Source organism: Eumetopias jubatus, unplaced genomic scaffold, assembly GCF_037043125.1.
Source record: "Eumetopias jubatus isolate StellerSeaLion01/CBP00866 unplaced genomic scaffold, mEumJub1_p1.0 scaffold_2, whole genome shotgun sequence".
In the NCBI taxonomy this organism is placed as follows: Eukaryota; Metazoa; Chordata; class Mammalia; order Carnivora; family Otariidae; genus Eumetopias; species Eumetopias jubatus.
The window spans coordinates 160,629,433-160,653,037 of NW_028274808.1; the positions used below are offsets into that span (position 1 = coordinate 160,629,433).

General features: G+C 36.8%; 2 protein-coding genes across 28 annotated transcripts in view; one reads left to right on the plus strand and one right to left on the minus strand.

Moving 5' to 3' along the window:
* The window catches only part of LNX1 (ligand of numb-protein X 1), a 98,662-nt gene extending 92,210 nt beyond the window's left edge, over nt 1-6,452 (plus strand). For all 3 annotated transcript variants that reach the window (XM_088021159.1, XM_028100643.2, XM_028100644.2), the window contains exons 9-10: nt 5,776-5,934; nt 6,311-6,452. In XM_088021159.1, coding sequence (XP_087877285.1) covers nt 5,776-5,934; nt 6,311-6,446 — 295 coding nt within the window. In that variant the 3' untranslated portion in view covers nt 6,447-6,452. The remainder of the gene's footprint in view (nt 1-5,775; nt 5,935-6,310) is intronic.
* Nucleotides 6,171-23,605, minus strand: part of FIP1L1 (factor interacting with PAPOLA and CPSF1) — a 77,826-nt gene continuing 60,391 nt past the window's right edge. For all 25 annotated transcript variants that reach the window (XM_088021175.1, XM_088021174.1, XM_088021173.1 and 22 more), the window contains 4 exons: nt 23,197-23,252; nt 15,591-15,804; nt 8,583-8,720; nt 6,171-7,984 (listed from right to left, as the gene is read on the minus strand). In XM_088021175.1, the coding sequence (XP_087877301.1) occupies nt 7,837-7,984; nt 8,583-8,720; nt 15,591-15,804; nt 23,197-23,252 (556 nt within the window). In that variant the 3' untranslated portion in view covers nt 6,171-7,836. The remainder of the gene's footprint in view (nt 7,985-8,582; nt 8,721-15,590; nt 15,805-23,196; nt 23,253-23,605) is intronic.

The window sequence follows — 23,605 nt, forward strand, 5'->3', positions numbered from 1 at the left end:
GCATTTTAGAACTGAATGTGAATGGAAGAAGAGAGTGTTACTTCAACATTTTTTAAAAAATCTTTCTGAAACCGGAATCTATGAAAGTAGGTCATTTTTTTTTTTTTTTTTGGTGGTTGAAAGCTATTCATCATGTATTCACACTTCCTCACTGTGCATTCATGTAAGACAGGACAAATATGAGATGCTTTTTGCTCCAATTACAACCACGTGGATGGCTTCCTCTCCCTCCACTTTTTGTCACTTGGCCTTAGGCAGCAATTCTCTGCTCTTGCCAGAAGGATCGTCTGGATGGGGTTCATTTCTTTTGAAAGTAGACAGGAAGTGTGAAATGATGCCAACACAGACAACCCTGGCAGCCCCCCATCTCCTCGCAGTGATATGATCACAGTAGAATCCCAAGGCACCAAAGGGGAGAGTGTGCCCTCAGATCTATCCTCCCAGACCCACTCAACAGAGGTAGTCACTGTTACCAATTCCTGTGCGTGTTTGCAGGGAAAGTCTATGTCGGGGGTTGGCAGACTTCTTCTGTAAAGGGCCGGAGTTGAGGCTTTGAGGGTCACACTCTGTAGTGCGGATACTCAGTGTTGCTGCTGTAGTGTGGAAGTAGCCATAGACAGTATGCATATGAATAAGGGTGGCTGTTGGGTCACAAAGACAGGCGGTGGACTGGGCCGTAGTTTGCTGGCCCCTGGTCTGGGCATCTATGTACACAAGCACACACAGTGGTAGCATACACGCTATTGTGTACCATGATTTTTTTTTTTTTTAATCTTAAGAATATCCTTGGGTGTCATTTCACATGAGTACATATCCAGCTGTGTTGTTCTCTTCTATGGCTGATAGCATTCTGTTGTACAGATCAGCCGTAATTATTGAACGAGTTCCTATGAGCAGCGAACACTTGGGTTGTTTTCCACCTCTGCTTTCACAAACAATGCTGCAGTAAGAATTCGTGAGGGACGTACAGGGGTAGCCATTGTACTAGTGTGGTGTCCACTCACCACAGAGCTGGTTACAGAAACCACAGAGCGTCTGCCCAGCCATGGGACAGGCTGCTTGGATAGAAAAGTACTGGATCACACTCCTTTGGAGTAGGCTGTCTCAGTCATCGCATCACTGTTAGCGAGCAGTGAGTGGCGGTGTGGACAAGTGGGAGGCCCTTCTCCTCTCTTCCTCTGTATGCATGGCTTATCCTTTTCACCTGATTTTCAAAATAACAGATATTTTGGGTTCTTCTAGGGAGTCCAGATATGTATATATCTTTTATGTTTCACGTCTTGCGTTTTCTGTTGAATCACTCTTTGCTTATTGTGATCTGCCCTTCGTATTACTTTAGCTTATCCTTTCCAGCTTCTACTTCCATTTTGGTAGTGGTTTTATTCCTCCCTTCCGTGTCTTTCCTCTGTCAGCTCATTTCTTCTCTTGTCTCATGTCTTCCTGGAAATCTTACATCTCTGTGTGGATCTCTTGTTTATAGAGGAATTGTTTCAGGATTATTTTAAATTCAAAGTGATGTGGTTGGTTATACATTTCATTTTCTATGGTAGCATTTTGTTTCTGTGGCAGCATTTTTCTGGTGAGTGGTTTTTGTGTTACTGTTTTTACTGTTACTTTCCCTCTTTTCTGTTGTCTTGTGTGTCTGTCTGCTAGGTCTTTTGTAATCTTTGAGTTAGGTGAATTTTTCCTGGAGCAGCTATTGGCTGGAGGTTCATCAGGGGAAGGAACCGGGGCCACCTTCCAAGTGGTAGAAGCGTCTCTTTATGACACGGGGTTGTGTTGCTTCACTTCTCTCGACCCAGATCAGCAGTCTGCGTCTCTCCCGTCCACCCAGGCTACTAGCTGGATGTACGTTCGGGTTATCTGTTTGTTTTCTCGTAGCCTCGCACGTGCCCTTCTTCTCTGTCAGATTAGGCCCGGGGAAGCTCTGCCCACGGCCAGCCTGCCTGTTTCTGGGGTTCCGCTGTGGAGTGGGTGTTTTGCCCATCGGAGTAGGCCACTCCCTGCGGACCCCAGCTGTGGGCATCCTCACTTCCAGCTTCCCCCTTTCACTGCCTTCAGCAGTCGGTTCTCCCCCCTCGTCTGCAGTGACCCAGTTTTGTCTCAGCTGGAGTTTGCATTTCTGTTTCCAAGTCTCCTAGTTGCCCTTATTGTAATGTTTAAAAGCATAAGGGGAAACATAACCTTCACTCTGACATTTTTAAACTAGAAGTCTGTCCATCCTGGCATTTTTCAGACGTCCTTAATACTGTTACGTTCCTTTACCAGGCTCTCAGCTAGTTTCAGGATGCAAGCCCCCAAGTCATCACACTGCTACAATTTTTATGGATGGGTATGTCTCCTCACATCTCTACTCTTGACTGCAGAGAGCTTCAAAGACCCCAGTTTCTCCCCGATTGATGCAATACCATTGGCTTAAATGTCTCAAGTCATTTGGCATGACTGATGTCCTAAGAATTTCAGGCCATTTGTCATACCTCAGCAAGTTGTTTGAACTGCTATAGACTGAGGCTGAAAATAGATATACATATTTTTTTAATTCACAAGGGCATTTCCCTCCAAGTTATACATTTTCTCAAAAACATTTTCCCCTTACAACAGATTTTGAGGAAACCTATTTGCCCTAAAGTATGATCCAGTCAGTTACCTAAGATTCTCCACTAGTGAAGAAAAATGATGTGTCAGCAGGTCTAGAAACAGGACACCCTTTCCTAGGCCGTCATAACCACGCCCTCAGGTACAGCCCAACACAGAGTGAGTAATCACGAAGATGGTGTTCGTATACTGAGCGAGCCCTGGCCTGTTCTGAACCAGTGGGTGTCAGGTAGAAGCAGTAGCAGAGCGAGTAAAAGTGGGTTATACAGGACAGTGCAAGCATACCTCACCCTTCTCAGTGGTTCCTCCTGTAGCCAGAAGTAACCCCTGGGCAGCAGCTCCCGATGCGGTCTCTAAACTAGCCCAATGAGCAGACACCATTCGGCTGAGGGGGGATGCAGAAATCCCGGAAGACCTTCTGCTGTATTTCCTGTTGGCTTTCAGGCCCAGAATCCACATCTGGAAGTCTTTCAAAACATGCTCTCATCTGGACTAGTACGACAGAGGAGGGATGAATTAATATGTATTATTATTATGCAGGCAGAGGGTGCTTCGGGAACCCAGAAAAGATTTTGGAGTGAATTGATGAGAAGAGTGGCAACATTTTTTTACAAACCTCTTTGGCTTGAACAAAAGATAACTGGACTCTCATACCTACTTCTGCATTCGGTCTGTTGCCAGATCACCTATCATGTGTCTTCTGAGCTTAAATGCTTATTAGAAAATGAGATTTTTTTTTAAAGGCAAATATTATCTCACTATTCTGATAAAAGTATTTTTTGACCTCTAGACTCCCTGAAAGGCACATACTTTGAGAACCACATTTTAGTAGTAGAGAGGCTCAGTGAAATTTTGAGGTCCTCTGAGAAAAGAGGAACCCTTAAAGGAGACTGAGAAGGAACAGCCAGTGAAACAGAAAAATATACAGCTTCTTGAGCAACCCAAGACTTCACTGTAGTCCCTAACGTGGAGTTGATTTGTGAAGTAACCATAATTTCCTCATTGGGAGAAAATTACTAAACTCCTTGCTATTCTTTAAACTATGCCAACTCTTCTTCAATGAGGCCTAAATTTAGAGAATGAGTTCAGAATAGGAAAAAAGCTCACATTTAGAATTTAAAGTCACTTAATATTTCAACGGTAAATCCTGAACATCATCGATCAAAGCCAGGTTCCACATTTCCCAATGGGGAGTGGAGTAATTCAACTTGAGTAACGAATGCCCAGTACTAATCCGTTTCCAACTAACCAAGGTCTGACTTTGAAAGGGTTTAACATACTGCATTCTTGCTGCTGCAATGAAGTTGAAATACTTCACACAAAGGAAGGAAAGTACTGAGTGAAAAAAAAATACTAGTAACACTGCCAGCCACTTGAATGCATGGCACGGAGGGCAGGATTTTTGTCTGTTCTGAGTAGGGTGCACTCAATAAACGTCTGCTGAAAGATGATCCAAGCAGATAGATACTTTCTCTCCAATATCAAAACAAGAGTCGAGGAAAATAGACACAATTCGTGACTTAATGTTAGGTTGAAAATTTTATACTAGAACATAAATTTTAGATGCTGAGGTTTATAGCTTGTCCACATGAAATAAAATACTAAGACTCAATATAAGGTCCAAGGTGATACTTAACCCTTATCGAGTAGAAGCAATCCAATGTCAGACCTGTTCAAAGTCTCGTTGTTCCTGTCCTCAGAAGAAAAGACACATTGATCCAGTGGTCCAAGGAGGAAGAAGTACTTGTTTCAAGTATTGTTCTATATACCAGTTTATATGTTTTAGGGAATCATGGCTGGGAAGTGTTAAGGTAGCTATTTGCTCATGACCTCGCATAAGAATTACCCAATTCTTCATGTGCTTTCCCTCAAGTATTGGGCACAGGAAGGAATGTAATGCTCTGGTATTTGGAGAACTGCCAATTACCTGCTTTGTATACGAGCAGTGGGTGAGCCATTATGTAAATGTGCTGACATACCACAGCTCCTTCAGGAGGAACTTAATATTGACATCAAGTCTGTGAAATAGAGCTGATGAATATTTTAGTCAAAATATAGTTGTTTTATTTAATGAAAATCATTCTTCAGCTATCAGTGAAATTGATTATTGTAAATTATGTGTGACAACAGATATAAAACAAAGTTGAACTGAATTTTATCCCTACATTCTAAAGTTATCCCCCAAACAAAGCCAAAGCTTATTTCAAGTTGGAATCAGCAACACTATGAAACATTACACTGATTAGCAAGTTTGGTAACAAATGTTAATGACCAACTTCATCACTTAATAAAACCTTTTACAAGAGACATTTTATTGGTTTCTCAAAAAGCACTTAATATTTTCAGGTACAGCTTATAAACAAAACAATTATATTTTGATTTTTACCGATATGAAAATGCTAATTTTCTTTCAAACCAGTTCAACCGGGGGATTTTAGTCAAATCCAGTTCCTGACACTACCTGTCACAACTCTTAACACAGTTTACACCTGGCCTGCACCTATATTAACTGATCCAGCTGCCACTGAATATTAAGAGTTTCTTCCATCTTACCTATTTTAGGTGAGGATTCTACTCACAGAAGACATGTGACCTCTCCTTCTCCCATTCTATAACTTCCTATTCAGTTTACTGTTTTCGATTATGAATCATTCTTACAACTTTTAAATGTACCTCAATTTCCATTCACTTTATGCCTGCATGCTTCTCTATAACCTACCGAACATGTAGAACTCCATTTAAAACGGTATTTTTCAAAAGTCAAAACTTTGGCAACTGCATTCATTATTGGGGTTAGGTTTTTTAAGTTTTTTTTTTTCACAGAGAATCATTTAAAGGGTTTTTGCCTTCATTAAAATTATATTCACAACCAAATAAAAATGATATTGCTTGAATTTGGTTCTTCATCAGTAAGGATTTAGGTCTATCCAATTTGTTTAATATAAACACAACATAATAGTATTTTTTAAAGGGTGTATAGCAATGGAAAACAATTCAGCTAGAAAAAGCCCACTAACAGCATGAATGTCACTGGGCTTTGACAATTCTGAGTGAAACCCATCCAATGCTATTTAGCCTGAAAAAAACGTCAATAAAGGGAATGGGAGATGAATCATAATAATTATTCACTAAGAGTTCAACCTAACTGTGCAGATATACTGCTTACACATTCTATTTCAGATACCTGTATAACTGTAAAGATGTTATATTACGAAGAAACACAGCCGGAAGTCTGGGCTTCTGCATTGTAGGAGGTTACGAAGAATATAATGGGAACAAACCTTTTTTTATTAAGTCCATTGTTGAAGGAACACCAGCGTACAATGATGGAAGAATTAGGTAATAATGACTACTTATTACCAATATCTTGTTTTATAAATGCAAAAGATTGGCCCCATTAGAAATAACGCATGTACTATATACCTTGTTTTATTGTAAGAAAAACATCTACATAGCATTGAATTTCTAAGAATTCCTTGGTCCCTTACAGCAACTTCCTATGCTTTTAGCGTCCCTTCTAACAGAAGCTGACTGGAGAGTTTGCAGAATTTAAGTGAGGTGGGGGGGGGGGGGAGCCTTAATTAGGTATTCTTAATTAGAATTTTATGTTAACTAAAATTGACAGATGGAGCAAAAACTAGGACCACCAAATACACTTGCATTGACTCCAGCTCTGGATCAAAATGCTAATCATGTGTTGTTTTATGTTTTTTAGATGTGGTGATATTCTTCTGGCTGTCAATGGTAGAAGTACGTCAGGAATGATACATGCTTGCTTGGCAAGGATGCTGAAAGAACTTAAAGGAAAGATTACTCTCACTATTGTTTCTTGGCCTGGCACTTTTTTATAGAATCAATGATGGGTCATAGGAAAACAGAAAACTACAGATAAGCTATGTTGAAACAATGTATTTATCTTGTCAATTTTTTTTATTTAAAGGATACACTGTAAAAATGTAAACTGTCAGGAAAAGTATGATCTAATGAAAGCCAGTTATGCCTCAGAAAATGTAATTCTCGAAACATAAATCCTATTAGTTTTTATTCAGGGCGGAGGATTTCTCATTACAACTTTAAGTTTTTATTTTTCTATTCACTAAAAAGCTCTTAAACGGCTGAGATCATTTGTATACCCCCACTGACTTCAAATCCTACAATTAAAAATTTGGTATATGCTAAGGTCTGTAAAGGGTATATTATGGGCATTTAAAAAAAAACAATTTACAGCCAGAGGATCTTAAAAGTGCCCTGCTGGAAAATGTTCCTTTCATCAAATGAGAAATATTTTTCAAATTATAGCTGTCTTTTAGTATGTGACATTAAATTCATTTCTATTACCACTATTTAAAGGATCCTAGTAATTCTTTCAAAACCATGTTGTTACCATCACCAACAAATATATCCTAAGGCTTATCCCTAAAAATGCTCACAGAATTATAAACTTGTATTCACAGATTTAATAGGAAATGACTAAAGCTCTTGTCTTTTCAGTCACAATTAGCTAGTAACTGTATCAAAACACATGCTGCTCAACCAATGAGCTTTGGAAAAAGCATCAAGAAAGGCCAAACCAGCTTGACCCCGGCTCATAGAAAGCCATGAAGCAATTCAAATCTGTGTCAGAGTGACAAGGGTTTGTCCGTGTGCCTGCCATAGAAACTACCCTCAGGGCAAGTTATTTCACAGACTCCAGCCAAACGCCTTCACTAATTTTTAGGATACAAAAGTTGCCTATTAGTTATACCATGAATCCAAATTGAGAATGCTGAAAACCTATCAAAAAGTTGTGGTATCAAAACTGCATACGAGTTCTTTAATATGCTAAGCAAGAGTGCCACAGCAGCATTGACAAGACTACTTTTAATGTCAAGACTCAGAGATGCCTTTTGCAGTGCAACCTCTTGAGAGTGGTATTTGATTAACTCAAGAAAACTATGGCCAAGCTGGAACCTTGACCTTTATGAGACACTGTGTATGTACATAGCTCTTTAAAATTCCCTGCTGAGCGACTCATTCACATTACTTGGATATAAAGTCACTGCTGTCTTTATTTTTTTAAATATTACAAGACAAAGGTTTTTAACTTAACATGAAAAATTCACTCTTTTATTTTGAGAAAAAAGTTAACTTTTCATACTAACAGAACAAGATTAAAGGTAAATTTCTTAAACATTATCCAGAAAAATAACAAGATTTATGGTACACTTCTGGCCCTAATATACACAAAGGCCACAGCCACGCCTATTCCGCAGGTGCAGCTTCGGTGCTCTCCTGTTCAGGGGCAGGCTCATTGCCAGCTTCTTTTCCTTCTTTGCTTCTCTTAGATTTTTTGTGCTTGTGTCTCCTGTGACTGTCTCCTTCTTCACTTTCGTGGCGACGTCTACTATTACTGAAGAAAAGAAAGGTTTATTCTTAATGTTTAAGTATATACATAGTGACAAATCAACCCACTGTGTCTAGGTGAATTGTCAAGATAACACTGGGTTTGAAGTAATCCATTCTTTTTCTCAAACACACTTGGAGGAGTAACCAGTTTTTTATGTGACTTTCATAGGAGGTGGTATTTATATTACAGGCTCACCTTCACTGATATTATCCTAGCTTCTCAGAGCCCACAGACGTTATTCTGAAAAACTACTATAAATTAGAAACTGAAGCACTAAATCAGAACAGAAAGTACTTTCTAGGGTTGATTTTAGGCAAACAACACGCATACAATTTATCTGACTATGCGGCCCTGCATTTTCTTTGATTAAATATTACTGGTTCATATGCTAAATAAACCCCTCCCAACAAGATAATGTAGTAAGTCTGAGTACTAAATGCAGTCTTGTTAGATTTAAAAAATCTTTGTTGAGCCTATAAGGAACGTTTGAACTGTTTCAACACATTATTCTTAATCTTCCAATTAGGAACACAGATCTACACTAATTATTTGGAAATGTGTTTCCCTCTGCTTCAAAGGGATTCCCTGTAAAAGCACAAACCTTCGAGATGACTTGTGTCTGGTTTCCTCTTTCTCTCTGTGGCGTCGTTCTCTGTGTCGTTCTTCTTTCTCCCGACTCGCTCTGTGGCGCTCGTAGCCCCTTTCTGCATACTCTCTGTATCTGTATCGTTCTTCGTCACTGAAATCAGAATAAAACCTTCTCATGACAACTGGACTGTTAATTCTAATGACTTCAAACTACAAGAGATGTGATCTGAGTCCAAACCAGAAGCCCCCATTTGTTGTTAGCATCTTAAACAGAATAGGTGCAAAAACAATGGCATTCCCAAATTAGTACTGCATCTAATATAAAACATAATGATTACACGTTAAATGTCCAATTTTGTTTTGTGCTTTCACAGTTGTTACTGAGTAGAAATTTTATATAACAATTTTTCCTTTAAGAATTGGGAGCTGTAACAGATTTAAATTTTAACTAGCTTCATTTTCTTTTGTTCCTTTTAAAATTAAAAGCATGTTTGTATATCTCAGCTTTCCAACCAAAATTCTTTTAGAATCTTTGTGTGCCCAAGATTTTATAAATAAAAATATTTAGTTCACAATGGCTATATAGTGGAAAGTAGATGAAGGTGCTTAAGTTTTGCAATCACATAAAGAGTACATTGCACATTCAAGGAAGAGGTATAAACATGAAGAGACGGACATCAAAGCAACTTCTACACTATCCACACAAAACGCAGGCAGAACACTACCTGTGGACATACGTACAGTCTGACATCCCAACTAATATTATAGGTGTGTGTGTGTGTGGCTGGTAATGGGATTCACATGGCTGGTAGCAGCAAGTGTGCACACCTAGGCTACACCTCCATTTCCTGATTGTGGATAGAATGAACTGGTGACACTGGGACTGATGACTAGACGAGAGCTAGTAGTTTTTTTAACCTCCCTAGCCTTGTCCTCGTTTTGTGCCCCTTATATTCTTCTCTCCATCATTCTCTCAGTCCTTCAAGTTTTCTTTTTGGTTCAGCACAGAAGTCAACACTGTCTGCAACCTATTATCAGTAACTCCCTTAGAATAAAAATATCTTTTAGAGCACTATGTACTAAAGAGCTTTGGTTTCCAGAAATGTCTAATATAAATTAAGTCAGTAATGTGCATGACGCATCAAGCTCTTAAGGCATATGAGTAAAAGTAACAGGACACAGAATCAGGGGAAAGTATAAGCCATATAAAAGAAAAAGCTTAATTATGGTCTCCTACCAAAAGTAATGATTCAGTAGCGCTACATCTAACAACTCCTACTGTGTGGATCAAGTTATCGCCTGAAATACATTATACATTCTACAAATTTTACCTAAAGTATACTTATGTATATATACATATGTGTATGTATACCTGTATACCTGTGTGTATACACATTTTTCTAACCATAAATATATATATTATATATATATAAATAACCATAAATATGTACTTTTGCATTTGGACATGGGAAGCATGTCACCTGAAATGCAATGTGTTAGGACAGGCAGTGCAGAGTAGACCAGGTAACACATCCTGATTCTGCTAGTGACTAAATGTGTGACCTGGGGTAAATTATTTACCCTTTCTGAACCTCAGCTTTCTCATCTGTAAAACTGGCAACTATCATTTTCAAGATTGTCAGAGAATTGGCAGTAACATTTATAAGGTGCTTAGCACAGTAGTAGGCCCTCAATTAAGTGGCAGCTAGCCAACATGCAACCATCTTCAGTCAACTGAAGGCTAAATTTTTTTTAGAAGCAGACCTTTTTGTAAAGGTGACTGACTCTGTAATAACGTTTCTGAAGTAGAATTACCATGACAAATGAATATTACCGTGAATAGTATCCTTTTAAAAAAAAGAAAAGGAGGCCCTCTTTGTAATGGATTTACAAATTGGATTTACATAAAAATAACTAAGGTTACTTTATTATCTCAATTTGTCATTTGTAACCCTCTTTTCCCTCTCACCGTAACACCAATTCTGTTAGCTGTGAGGCCTTTAAGATTCTGAAGACAGCCATATGATGATAACCATACTAGAGAGGTGATAAAAGATTCGTCCTGATACACAGAACGAATGAAGACCCGTCCTTCCATCGCCTTCTCTGATAGCAGCTGCTGCACAAAGGTTTCTCTGGGCCTGGAAATCATTACAGCTCATTTCAAACACCCTACAATGACCAGCCTTCTTTCTGGCCCACACTTAAGCGGCCTAAAAACCAGATGTTGAAAGAGGTCTGATTTTCAAAACAATGACCCTGTAATTTGTAACACAACACATACTATATGCCATACTGCAAAATGTCAGTCTTTAGAAAAAATAGCCCTTACTTATAGCTCACCCGGATTTCCCAGAGAACAGTATTCCTGAGGTAATTCAGAACAACACAAAATTCCTCTACCTTGTGCCTCCTGGGCCTTGAACTTTTAGTCAGATTTATGTAAACATTGATTCCTGATGCCCTACAGCTTAGCAATCTGAAAATCAAATATGGTTTAATCATTAACACTTGTAGTTTCCATAAAAATTGAGTAGCACTTATGTGTTATGTTTGAAGCTGAAGAATCAGAATTTAGCCTCAAGTATTCTATAAATGTATTATTTATGCAAAGAAAATTTATGAACACTAGCAAACCAATTCATTTTAGTCTTCTTTCCGATCACGTTTACATTCAGCACCTAAACTTGTGAACATGTACATTCTAGAAATAGCAGTGCTATCTCAAATATTTCCATTTGAACTACAATTAGAAACAATTCAACTTTCTGAAAGTAATGCTCCTGAATTTAACAGAATCATGCACCATGTGGCTAAAGGTAACAGCACACATCCCACCACACAAACACAAAATTATACCCAGACACACACACTTATGTATGTATCATATCTTTACTAATTTATAGTCAATAAAATTTTATCAGGTGCCTACAATGTGTGAGTCATTAGCAGCTATAGGAAGGAAAAACATTAATAAATCCTATTGTTTCTTATGACACAATTTTTTTTTTAGGTAAAGTTTCAAACTACTAACCAGTCCTAGTCACCTTGATAATAATATATGCTTAAATAGGTAATAATAGTGTATGAATATTTCTGTATCCTCAGCACACAGCTCTGTACCTGGTACATAACAGGGACCAGAAAATGTCAGTTACATGAATGAGTGAATTGCCTCCCCCAACCCGTAAGAGATAAACTGCATAGAGAGTAATAAAGAAAATGAAAAGTAACAATTTTTAAACTACCTAATTTCAAGACTAGAAAGAAAAGATTTTAAGTAACATCTCAACCACATTTTCAGTTGACAGAATGGCTCTCTACCACTGTCTTCATTTCTCTATGCGTCCATTTCCTCATCTGCCAAGTCAAAATTTAGATAATCCCTAAGGACTTCTTTGGATTAAGAAGTCTATAATTGCAATAAAAAAAAAGAAGTCTATAATTGCATGATCTAGATATATCTAACAAAACAAATGCTGCCTGAATCAAGTATACGCTGACATCCTGAATGGATATATTATTCATCTCATCTAGCAAAATCAGAAAACTATGTACCTTACATTTATTTATCTCATCCATTAAAAGAGCTGGTACAAAAAATGTTCTGACTCATTTCATTCTATATTGTGATGGTACCAAGACTGATATGTTTAAAGAGATGCCAAAATTACTGCTTTTATAGTCATAAAGGTTGATTTTTATTAATTTCAAAAGCTGCCTAGCTAACAGTTTTATTCAACAACTTCCAAAACTGTTTCTTCTCTACTGTATTCATCTTCCTCCCCTGCAATATGTAAGTCATTTTATTCATTGCGTGCCAGGCATTAGATGGTGGTCAATGCCTGTGCACAGGTTTGCTAAGAAACATATGCTTTAAAGAAGATACATTAAATACTTAGGGAGCATGTGAAGGAAATAATTCAACTTTCTTTTGGGTTCAGAAGAGCTCACAGAAGACAGACATGAGCTGGACCCTGAAGAATGAAGTTTGTGAAGCAGAGAGGAGATGAACAACATAACAAGGAAGTATGAAACAATAAGGAATTTTCAAAAGAGCAACCAGCTGAGCACAGCTAAAACATGGGGTTTATTGGCTTGAGAGAGAATGGGTTAACATGCAGGAAGGTGTAGGTTGGCGTGGAGTCCGCTTGGGAATCCCTCTCCCTCTGCCCCTCCCACTCATGATCTCTCGCTCTAAAATAAATAAATCAATCTTTAAAAAAAAAACGTAGGAGGGTGTGGTGACCTGGGACTTGCGGATCATAAGAAGAATTCTGAATTATTCTCTACGTCAGCAGTATGTGCCAATACCACAGCAGTGTATGAATTCTTTCCAGTGGCACAAAAAGTTTTAGGGAATTAATTCCCAGATCCACAACCTCTGTATTTATTCTTTCTCAAATCTAAACTGCTTAATGATACAGCAGCAGGTAAAACATCATGCCACTTCTCCAGCCAACCTCTTCTCTCATCATCAACTTCCTAGCCCTTTACAAAAGGCATTCCTTCACCAATTTTACTATGACGCACTGACTCGGTGTGAAAACCATCACTGCATTAAAAATATCTAATTTAAAATATTAATGTCAGATCTATTTTATTCAAGTAACAATAAAGCTTCTGTAAGGCTTTAGGTCTTCCTATCTTACATATTTTTCTGACAAGGATAAACTATGGAGTAAGAAAGGGGAGTATTCTGTATTCTGGGATGTTCTAGCTTCAGATATATTGTTAAGCAGTGTAGCGGAAGTCATAACAATTTTCCTTGATCTAGTTAAAACAAACAAAAAACAAAAAAACCCACACAAGTCCCTTTGAAGGAAAGCAAATCAAAGTGTTGGGGGCAGCACCTTATATTCATTTAAGTGAACAGAAAAATAAAGTCAGACTTCTCTGATAAAAATGGAGTGTGATTTGGCTGTCAGGCTTGAGGAGAGCTGTCTTTTACCAACTAAGTTATATGGTAGCTATTTTCCATAAATGGAATGGGGAAAAATTGCAACTCATGACAATAAATATTTGACACATATAAAGATGGTTCATTTTTTAAGGACTTTTTGCAAAGATGTATTAAAATTAACAATCCTGGGGTGCCTGGGTGTCTCAGTTGTCAAGCGTCCGCCTTTGGCTCAGGTCATGATCCCAGGGTCCTGGGATTGAGCCCCGCATCGGGCTCCCTGCTCAGCGGGAAGCCTGCTTCCCCCTCTCCCACTCCCCCTGCTTGTGTTCCCTCTCTCACTGTGTCTCTCTCTGTCAAATATATAAAATCTTTAAAAAAAAAATTAACAATCCTTTCTGAGCATATTCAGTTAAATAAGATGCATCTAAAAGAAACAATAACAAGGTAGAAGTCTTTTGATAAGTCTTGGTAAAGCCCTTCTGGTGTTCTTCCATGAAACTGAGAAAACTAGATTTTAATTCCTGAATGTACTGGGTTGAACTGTATCCCCCATTGTTCAAGTCCTAACTCCCATACCTGTGAATGTAACTTTATTTTAGACACAGGGTCTTTGCAGCTGTAATTAAGAGGAGGTCATACTGTATTTGGCTGCACCCTAATCTAATGACTGATATCCTTATAAACAGAGGGAAATTTGGACACAAAGAAGGGAAGATACAATATGAAGACAAACACAGATGGGGGTGATGCATCTATGAACCAAGGAACACCAAGGATTGCTAACAACCATGAGAAGCAACGAGAAAGGCACGGAATAGATTATCCATCAGAGCCTATGAAAATGAACTAACTCTGCTGACACCTTGACATCAGACTTCTGGCCTACAGAACTGCAGACAGTAAATACCTGTTGTTCCAGGCTGCCAGTCTGTGGTACTTTGTTATGGCAGCCCTAGGAAACAGTTACACTGAGTAACAAATACTTCTGCAAATCAGGAGATTTCCAATTCTGCTTTTAAGAAAGTTGAGTCATGGCTGATAGGGCTGAACAGATCCTTAAAAATAATTTTGATGGTAGGTAAACTATGTAATTTTGGATATCACCGAATCTAAAGGTGCTCAAATAATTAAATGACAGAGCCACAACAAAATTCCATCAATCCTCATTTAAGTATTTTATGTGAACAAGGTTTCTCACTGTTTACATCGCTATATATTTTTTTAGAAGAAATGTAATTAATGGCAAAGTCTGCTTTTTCCTAACAATAGTAATATTTACTCATGGATACATATATTAATTGGGGATAGGTGGAAGGTCCTTCATAATATTAAGGGATGTAGTTCCACTAAATTATTTTCAGAAGTTGCATTATCTTCATATATAAAAATAAGTAATTAAAATCAGGGAAAAAAATTTTAAAGATACTTAATCTTACATTCATCAATTTTTTTTAGACATTTAAACTTACCACAGGTATGCTGCAGGAAAGATGGACAGAATGATCAACTAAAAAAAACTTATTTAAGAACAAAAATATTTTACAGTAGAAAAAAATTCTTTGGGGGAAATGGCTCAGAAATAAGAATTCAAGCACAGAGAAATGTAAAATTTCTGTTAAAGAGAGCCTGTTATATGCATTTTAAAAAAATGGATGATGATGTTTAACAAGTCACTATAATGTTCTTAACCCACTGGATATGTTTAAAAGAGTGATGATTTTACTTTAAAATTGTAATGTTTATAATACACTGGAAATTATATCTCTATCGCCAACTATTTAAACTTAAGGTGAAAAATTTTAGATGGAAAGATAAAAATATTTTCAAATTCTTTTAAGGAAGAAGTAAACAAATTGAAGACTGTTGCTTTACATAATGGAAAGCCTCTATGGATTAAATAAGCCTTGACACTTTTAAAATGGTTATCTCCTGAGATTTTATTTAGGATGGCATTATCTCAGTAAAATTAAAAAAATAAATAAAATAAAATAAAATGGTTATCTCCTAACTACTCTCAAAGCAATCCTTTCCCAGCTGAATTGGATTTTCCATCCTTGCACCAAATATAAACTCTGTGCATATGAAACACGTGTACAAATTCCCGCACACTCAACAAACCTGTTAAAAACACTTGGTGTAGGACTGTGATCACGCTCCCGCTCTCTCTCTCTGGTACGTTCTCTTTCTCTGTCCCGATCACGATCTCGTTCCCGGTCTCTGTCTCTGTCTCTATCTCGATCTTTCTCTCTTCTTGAATAATAGTCCCATTGCTTGCTGGTATCCACAAGACTAGGCCACGAAGGAGCAGAACCAGGAAGGTGGGGAAAGGCAACTAAAGAAAACAACAACAACAATTAAAAACAAAAGTTACAGCACTTTAAAAAAAGAGAGAAAGACAAAAACAAAAAAACAAAAAAACCCCCAAACCCACTGAAAAGGACAAAACTCCCACCAAAAATGCTTCATCAGATTATAACAGAAACCTATTTTATAAATAGAAAAGAGATATAACATATGGTGAATACCCACAGTTTGGGGTGATATCCAGAAGGAAACCTTAAAGACCTAATATATAAAGACTCTTCATTTGTCAAGATGAACAGGAACCAGAATTAGATATAACACAAACTTTCCAACCAAAAATGTAAACCAGACATCTTCAAAGTGTTGAGAGAAAGTAATGGCCAACCTCCAACCTAGAAATGTGTACTCAACAAAATTAAATCTCAAGAATAAAACAAAGGCATTCATAGATTAAAAAATAAGCAAAAGTTTTAATAGACCTGACCAAAAAGAACTTCTATGAGATACACATAATACATTCCAAGAGTAACCACTAAAATAATAGAAACAAAATGTATCATTTCAAAACAATGTAAGGAAAGATAGAATTTAAAAAATCATCTGAAAAACTCAGTTCAAAAAGACTTGGAAAAGACAGGAGTTAGAGGAGAAAAGTTTGATTAGTTCAATAACACAATAATTCAAGAGACTGAATTCATCAGCTAAATGACAGAGTTTGTTGATTTGTACTTTTAAAAGCTATAAACAACAAAAAACCCTCTAACTATATTCTGAATATAAGAGACATATAAACACACAAAATGGCTGAAAGTAAAAGGAAGGGAGGAACAGGAAAACACCAATCCCCCCATGTCTGTAGGAGCAGCTTGATTAATGACAAAGACGACTCACACCAAAAGGTTACCTGGGACAGAAGGAATTGACGACAGGGAATGGAAGATGCAACTCACCAAGCAGACAGAACAAACTAAACTTCCAGGTGGCTAGCAACACAAGCTTTAATTTTTTTTTTTTTGAAGATTTTATTTATTTATTTATTTGAGAAAGGGAGCAGGGAGCCTGATGCGGGACTCGATCCCGGAACTCCAGGATCACGATCCGAGCCAAAGGCAGTTGCCCAACCAACTGAGCCACCCAGGCGTCCACAAGCTTTAATTTTTAGAGAGTAAAAACTAACATGAAAATAGGTAGAAACAGAAAAATCCACCATGATCATGAAAGATTAACATACTCTCAATTATTGCCACTTGAAGCGGACAAAAAAATTCACTACAGATATAGAAGATCTGAGCAAAACACTTTTAACAGGGTTGATTTAATGGACATAACATAGAATACTGCCCATAACAGTTAAATAATAATCATTCTTCTCAAACACATATGAAACACTTACAAAAATATATTACGTACTTTTATACGATAACAGACACCATAATCTCCACACGTTTCAAATTAAAGACATTTCTGAAAACTCAGGGGTCAAAAAAAATAATAAATTTTAAATCATTTAGGAATAAACATAAAAATACAATATATCAAAAGTGTAGGGATGCAAACTGTTCTGGAGAGAAATCTAATCTTAAAAAACACTACATTGGAAAAGATGGAAAATTAATGAGCTAAAGCTTCCAAAACTTAAGAACTTAAATACAAACAGAATAATCCAACAGAAAGGAAATAATGAATATAGAAGTAGAAGTCAAGTAAACAGAAAAGAATCATACAATAAGAAAAAGTTGAAAGGTAGTTTTTGAGGATTAGACAAATAAAGCTTAACAATATTCTGACAAGAAAAGAGGCCACATAAACAATTAGAACCAAAAAGAAACTGTAACTACAGATGTTGCAGAGATGAAAGAATAGAGAAAATATACTTTATACCAATGTATTTAAAAACTTGGCTAAAATGGACTAATTCCAAATAATCAGTAACTTACCAAGAAGTGACTCAAGAATGAAAAATCTTGACTACTCCCCTAACTATGAAAGACACTCATCAGTAATTTAAAACCTTCCCAAGAGACTAGATGGTTTTTACAGGTGAGTTTTACTAACTTATAAGGTACAGACCATTCTAATATTATATAAACTTCAACGAATAGAAAAAGATTATTCCCTAACTTATCCCATGTGGCTTATATAACTTTAATACCAAAACCACTTAAAGAGAATACAAAGAAAAAGCATAAATTAATCTTACATATGAATGTAGATGTCAAAATCCTAAATAAATCAGTGTTTTGTTTTGTTTTTTAAAGATAACGAATCATGACCACGTCAGGTTTTATCTCAGCAAATAAACAGTGGCTTAATGTTAGAAAAATTTAGAAATTTGCCACATTCACAGATTAGAGAAGAAAAACAATGATTATCTCAGACAGCATTTGATAAAACTCAGTATCCATTCACAGTTAAAAGCTCTTTGAAACTTTCCTTGATCTATATAGGACTCCATCAAAAACTAAACAATAAAAGCCTAGTAGTAAAATGCAAAAGCATTTTCTTTAAAAAAAGTTTTTTGATTAGCATATATGTTGTATGTATAAATAAAACACAAACCAGTATTTCTAAATACAAGTAAATACAAACAGAACAGGAAGTTCAAATGAATGTATCACTTAAAACAGCAACAAAAACATTAGGTACCAATGACTAAATCTAACCAAAGATATGCAAGAAGTGCTTGGAGATAATTACAGCACTTAATTGAAATATATTAAAGAACATCTCCAAAACTGAAGAGAGGCCCTGTTCATAGATGGACTCAGTGCTCTAAGATATGATTTCCACACATACTGATCTAAACATCAACGCAATTCCAATATGATTTAGTTAGAGCAAGGATTCTGGAGCCAGGCTGCATGGTTTCAACTCCCCATTCTGCCACTTACTGTGTGATATTGGGAAGACCACTGAATTTGGCTGTTCTTCAATTACCTCATCCATAAATTGGGAACAGTAACAGTATGCCTACTTTATAAGGCTGTCAGGACTACATGAGTTAACAGTGTTTTGTCTAAAGTAAGCAGAATATAAATGTTAGTTTATTAATCAAAATCTCAATACAGTTTTTCATGGAACTACCAAAGCTAACTTTAGAACAGATATGTAAGAGCAATGGCCCAAGAATACTTCTGAAGCCGACTAAGTAGATAGATTTTTCTGAACCAGATACCAGATTTACTATAAAATTCATAATTAAAATCGTGTGGATTAGCACAGGGAAAGTTCAACAAATGAATAGTCCAGGAAGCCAAGAGTCAGATACAGGCATACTGGAAACCTGTTCCTGAATGGACAGGACGTTGTAGGTCCCTCAGAAAGGACTTACTATTCAACAGATGACACTGCGACAATTATACCTTTACTTTATAACACAGGCAAAAATGAATTCCAGATGGCTTAACACATGAAAAACAAAATTTGAAAACATTTTTTGGGGAAAAAAACTTGAGATGGATAAAGTCATAGTCCAAATATGAACCCAATTAAAATGTAGTATGACTTTACACGGCTGATGAAGTACAAGAAAAATATGGTATTTTCAATTTATTTGCCATAGGAACCTTCTCCTTTTCATGGCTCGAGTATTAGAATTATTTCTACAGTATATAATATTTACAGTCACAGTAATGTAAATATGGTTTATTGTTTAGCTTTCAGAATAAAAAACTTATCAGGGCACAGATAGTTTTGGTTATAGGACAGAATACAAATGTCTCTTTTTTCTTTAGAGATTTTATTTATTTATGAGAGGGAGAGGGAGGGAGTGGGGGGAAGGGGAGGGAGAGGCACAAGCAGACTCGGTGTTCAGTGAAGAGCTTGACATCGGGATTGACCTCAGGACCCTGAGATCATGACCTGAGCACAAACCAAGAGTCAGATGCTTAACTGACTGAGCCACCCAGGCGCCCCAAATACAAATGTTTCTAAGCAGAAGTATGGTTGACCAAAGCTGGGAGGCAGAGCAGTAAGAAGAGGTGAAGGCTCAGAAATTTGCACAGTGATAGACATTGATAGTACAGGACACCATGGGCATGTATATAAAAAAAAGAAAAACACTGATATAATTTCACTGGTGGGGAAAAGAGAGGGGTAGTGATGGTAAGTGAGCAAAATACACATCTATCAGAGGAGGAGGAGAACAGATGGTATCCATAGTTATATAAATCAAGAAACAGGGTGATAAGCTTATGTATAAATGCCATGTAGACCATCAGAAGAACTAAAAACCATCAAAAATGCTTCTCTGCAGTTCTCTGATATTTCTATAAATTTTACTTTTTAACTAGGTCTTACTTTATAATCACCATCTTAATATGCACATCAAGAAAAATAAGTATTTTGGGGTGCCTGGGTGGCTCAGCTGTCAAGCGTCTGCCTTCGGCTCAGGTCATGGTCCCAGGGTCCTAGGATCGAGCCCCACATCGGGCTCCCTGCTCAGTGGGAAGCCTGCTTCTCCCTCTCCCACTCCCCCTGCTTGTGTTCCCTCTCTCACTGTCTGTCAGAAAATAAGAATCTTTAAAAAATAAAAAAATTAAAATCAGTATTTCCATCTACAATTACTTCACAGTGTTTTGAGGATAAATTACAAAATTCTAAAATAAACTAACAAAGGTAAAACAGAATTACCAACAAAGAGGAAGATGTATCTATAATCGTTTCTTTAAAAAATTTTTAAGATTTTGTTTATTTATTTGACAGAGAGAGAGAGCACGCGAGCTCATGCACACACAAGCAGGGGGAATGGGAGAGGGAAAAGCGGGCTCCCGGCTGAGCAGGGAGCCTGATGCGGAACTCGATCCCAGGACCCTGGGATCATGAGCTGAGCTGAAGGCAGATGCTTAACCAACTGAGCCACTCAGGCACCCCCCAAATTTTTAAAAATTGAATTCAATTTTTTTAATTGAAATATATTTGACACCATATTGTGGTGTACAACTTATTCATTTGTAAATAATAATTATTATAATACAATTGCCAATGTAGTGATAGCACCTCTATCAAGTCATATAATTATTACTTCTTTTTTGTGGTGGGAATAATTAATTAACTTCATTATTCAGGATATGTTAAAAAAATCCCTATATAAGCAGATGTCATGGTACTTAAATATTCCTTATATATGGTAGAAATTGTGTTGACCTAATTTTTTTCAGCATAAAACAATGATTTTTTATTTAAATTCAATTAACATAAAATGCATTATTAGTTTCAGAGGAAGAGGTCAGTGATTCATCAGTCTTATACAGTAGGTAGTGCTCATTATATCACATGCCCCCCTTAATGTCCATCACCTTCATTCCAAGGTTTTGTTTGATTAGGATGAAGAAAATTCCTAACTTTCTTCTCATTAATTCTTGCAATATGCTTTATAATTGTTATTACTAGAGAATTCCTTCATTTAAAAAAATGTTTCTCTCTGAGAGAGTTGGGGTTGGTAAAGAGTGAGCAGAAAACTCTTGCTTACTGATTAAAAATTTGCATATATTACTTTGAGAAAAAACTAAATGCTATCTTCCACAAAGAAACTGTGTAGGTAATCTCAAGAATGAAGTCTTACTCTTTCTGATATGGGCTATTTGTTCATGTGTATTCAAACAAATACACAAGGAATCTCATGACAAAGCAGAAAATAACAAGTGCCATAAAAAAGGTAAAAATAAAATTTTAAATAATTTAACAATGCTTACTTACGTATTATAGGCACTTACATATTACATTTCACTGTGCTGAGCATTTTAGGTTCAAACTTTATTTTACAGAGAGGGAAAATGATTTAGGTTAACTTATCCCAAGGTACTAGGATAATATAGACCCAGGACCTACCCCCAGGCTAACGGTAGGGCCTATGCTGTAACAATCATGCTACACTGCTTCAGAGTGCAGAAAAGGGAGAGAACTTGGGAGTTTGCTGGAGATGGTGGGGATAATCATAAAAATAACAGCTAATATTTGAGTGTTTATTAAATGGCAGGACTAAGGTGTTTTAATGTAGTCTCACTGAACCTCAACCTTATGAGGAAGAATTATGCTATTTAATAGCTGAAGACCTATGAAAGTCACATAAATAATGAGAGGGAAAAGCAAGATTCCAACCCAAGGAGCAGGACTTCCTGGAAGCTCAGCAATAATGAATAAATGAACAAACAACCAAATAATAAAAGGTTGTATAATCACTGAAATAAGTCAACAGATCACCTTCTGATGTGAATGAATGGCATACATGTAGTTGGAAGAAGGTGGGTCTGAAGGACAGTACCACACCAAGATAGATGCCTAGAAGGGAAATGGAAGTGTACGATTGGTACTCGAGCAACCACCAAGATTTAAACTTCTGGGGTGTAAACTCCTTTGGAGTCATTCAGTGTCTTCCATCCCCAGTGGTACTGTTTGAATACAAGACACCATCGTTTCTCCCCCTGGATTATTCCAACAGCTTCTTGTTCCCCAAATCAAGCATTTCTGCCAGTCCTATCTTTCTACCCACCCTACAAAACCACAACTTCCTCACAATAAGTAGCCAGAATGGACCTTTTTCAAATATAAGTCTAGCAATTTTACAGCTCAGCATAGAACTAAATGGCTCCTCACAGCCCTCTGAATAAGGCTGAAAATCGAAACAGCATGGCTACAATACCCCGTATAATCTCCTGTCTCATCTTGAAACATTTATCATGCAAACTCTACACTCCAATCACATCACATTTCTTTCACTTCATAAAGCCTACCAGGTTCTCTCTCACCTTCGTTTCTCTGGACATGATTTGAACCTCAAATCACATCACCTACCTCTTTACCCCTTCTAGAGTGGGAGACCCCTCCACTATGCTCCCGTGACACCTTCTTCTGTTACCTGGCTAATCCTCACTGGCCTATAAATTTGGTAAAGGCAAACTTTAGTTTACTGTATCCGTAAAACCTAGTACAATGCATAGCATTTTTAAAAAGAATGAATGATCAAGAGATCAAAGCAGAAAGTGGTATCAGAAGCCCTTAGAACGGATTATGTTGTCAAGAGTGAACAGGAAAGAGGACCTAGCCGAATGATCTACAAGAAAAAACAGTGAGGTAAAAGAGGAGAACAACGTTAGCTTGATGCCATGAGTCAAGAAACAAAAAGATTATGAACGAAGACTGAGACAATTTGCTGACAAATCTTAAATCCTTTTACGAAAAGTCAAGGTAAAAATATCCCTGCTGTACCACCATTTCTTAATTTTTAAAAGTACAGTTGATAAAAAAATGAAAATTATTTTGTTAAGTAACCTGGAATGTAAGACCTAGTTATTCCATTAGTTAATATTTTTAATTGCTCTATAAAGATAGTACTTTAAACCATGAAAGTCTGCTTTCATTGCTTTAAAAATATTTAAGTACTGGTTCAAACTGAATCTGGGCAACCAAAAATAATACTTACCATTGCCATATGGAAAAGCACGTGCAGAACGACTATCATAACCAGAGGAATGTCCACTGTTGAAGAAAAATGTATTCTTATGTGTTGCAAGTAAGTTCTAACTTTTACTTGTTTGGTATAAATGCAAAACATCAAGGCAGAATTATGGCTTTCATTTAACCATCATATAATGATAAACCTTAATTCTAATTTTATTTTTTAATACAAAAAAACAGGCTTTTAACCTCAAAACATATTAAACCTAATACCCACCTGTAAAGAAAAACATAGCTTGCTAGTACTATTTAATGTGAATAATCCAATCAATTCAGCTTGACTCCCAAGATAATAGAAACTTTTGAGGCTAACAGAGTACTTGAGATTTCACTAAAATTTAGTCTTAAAAAAATAAATTTTAATGATTCAGAAA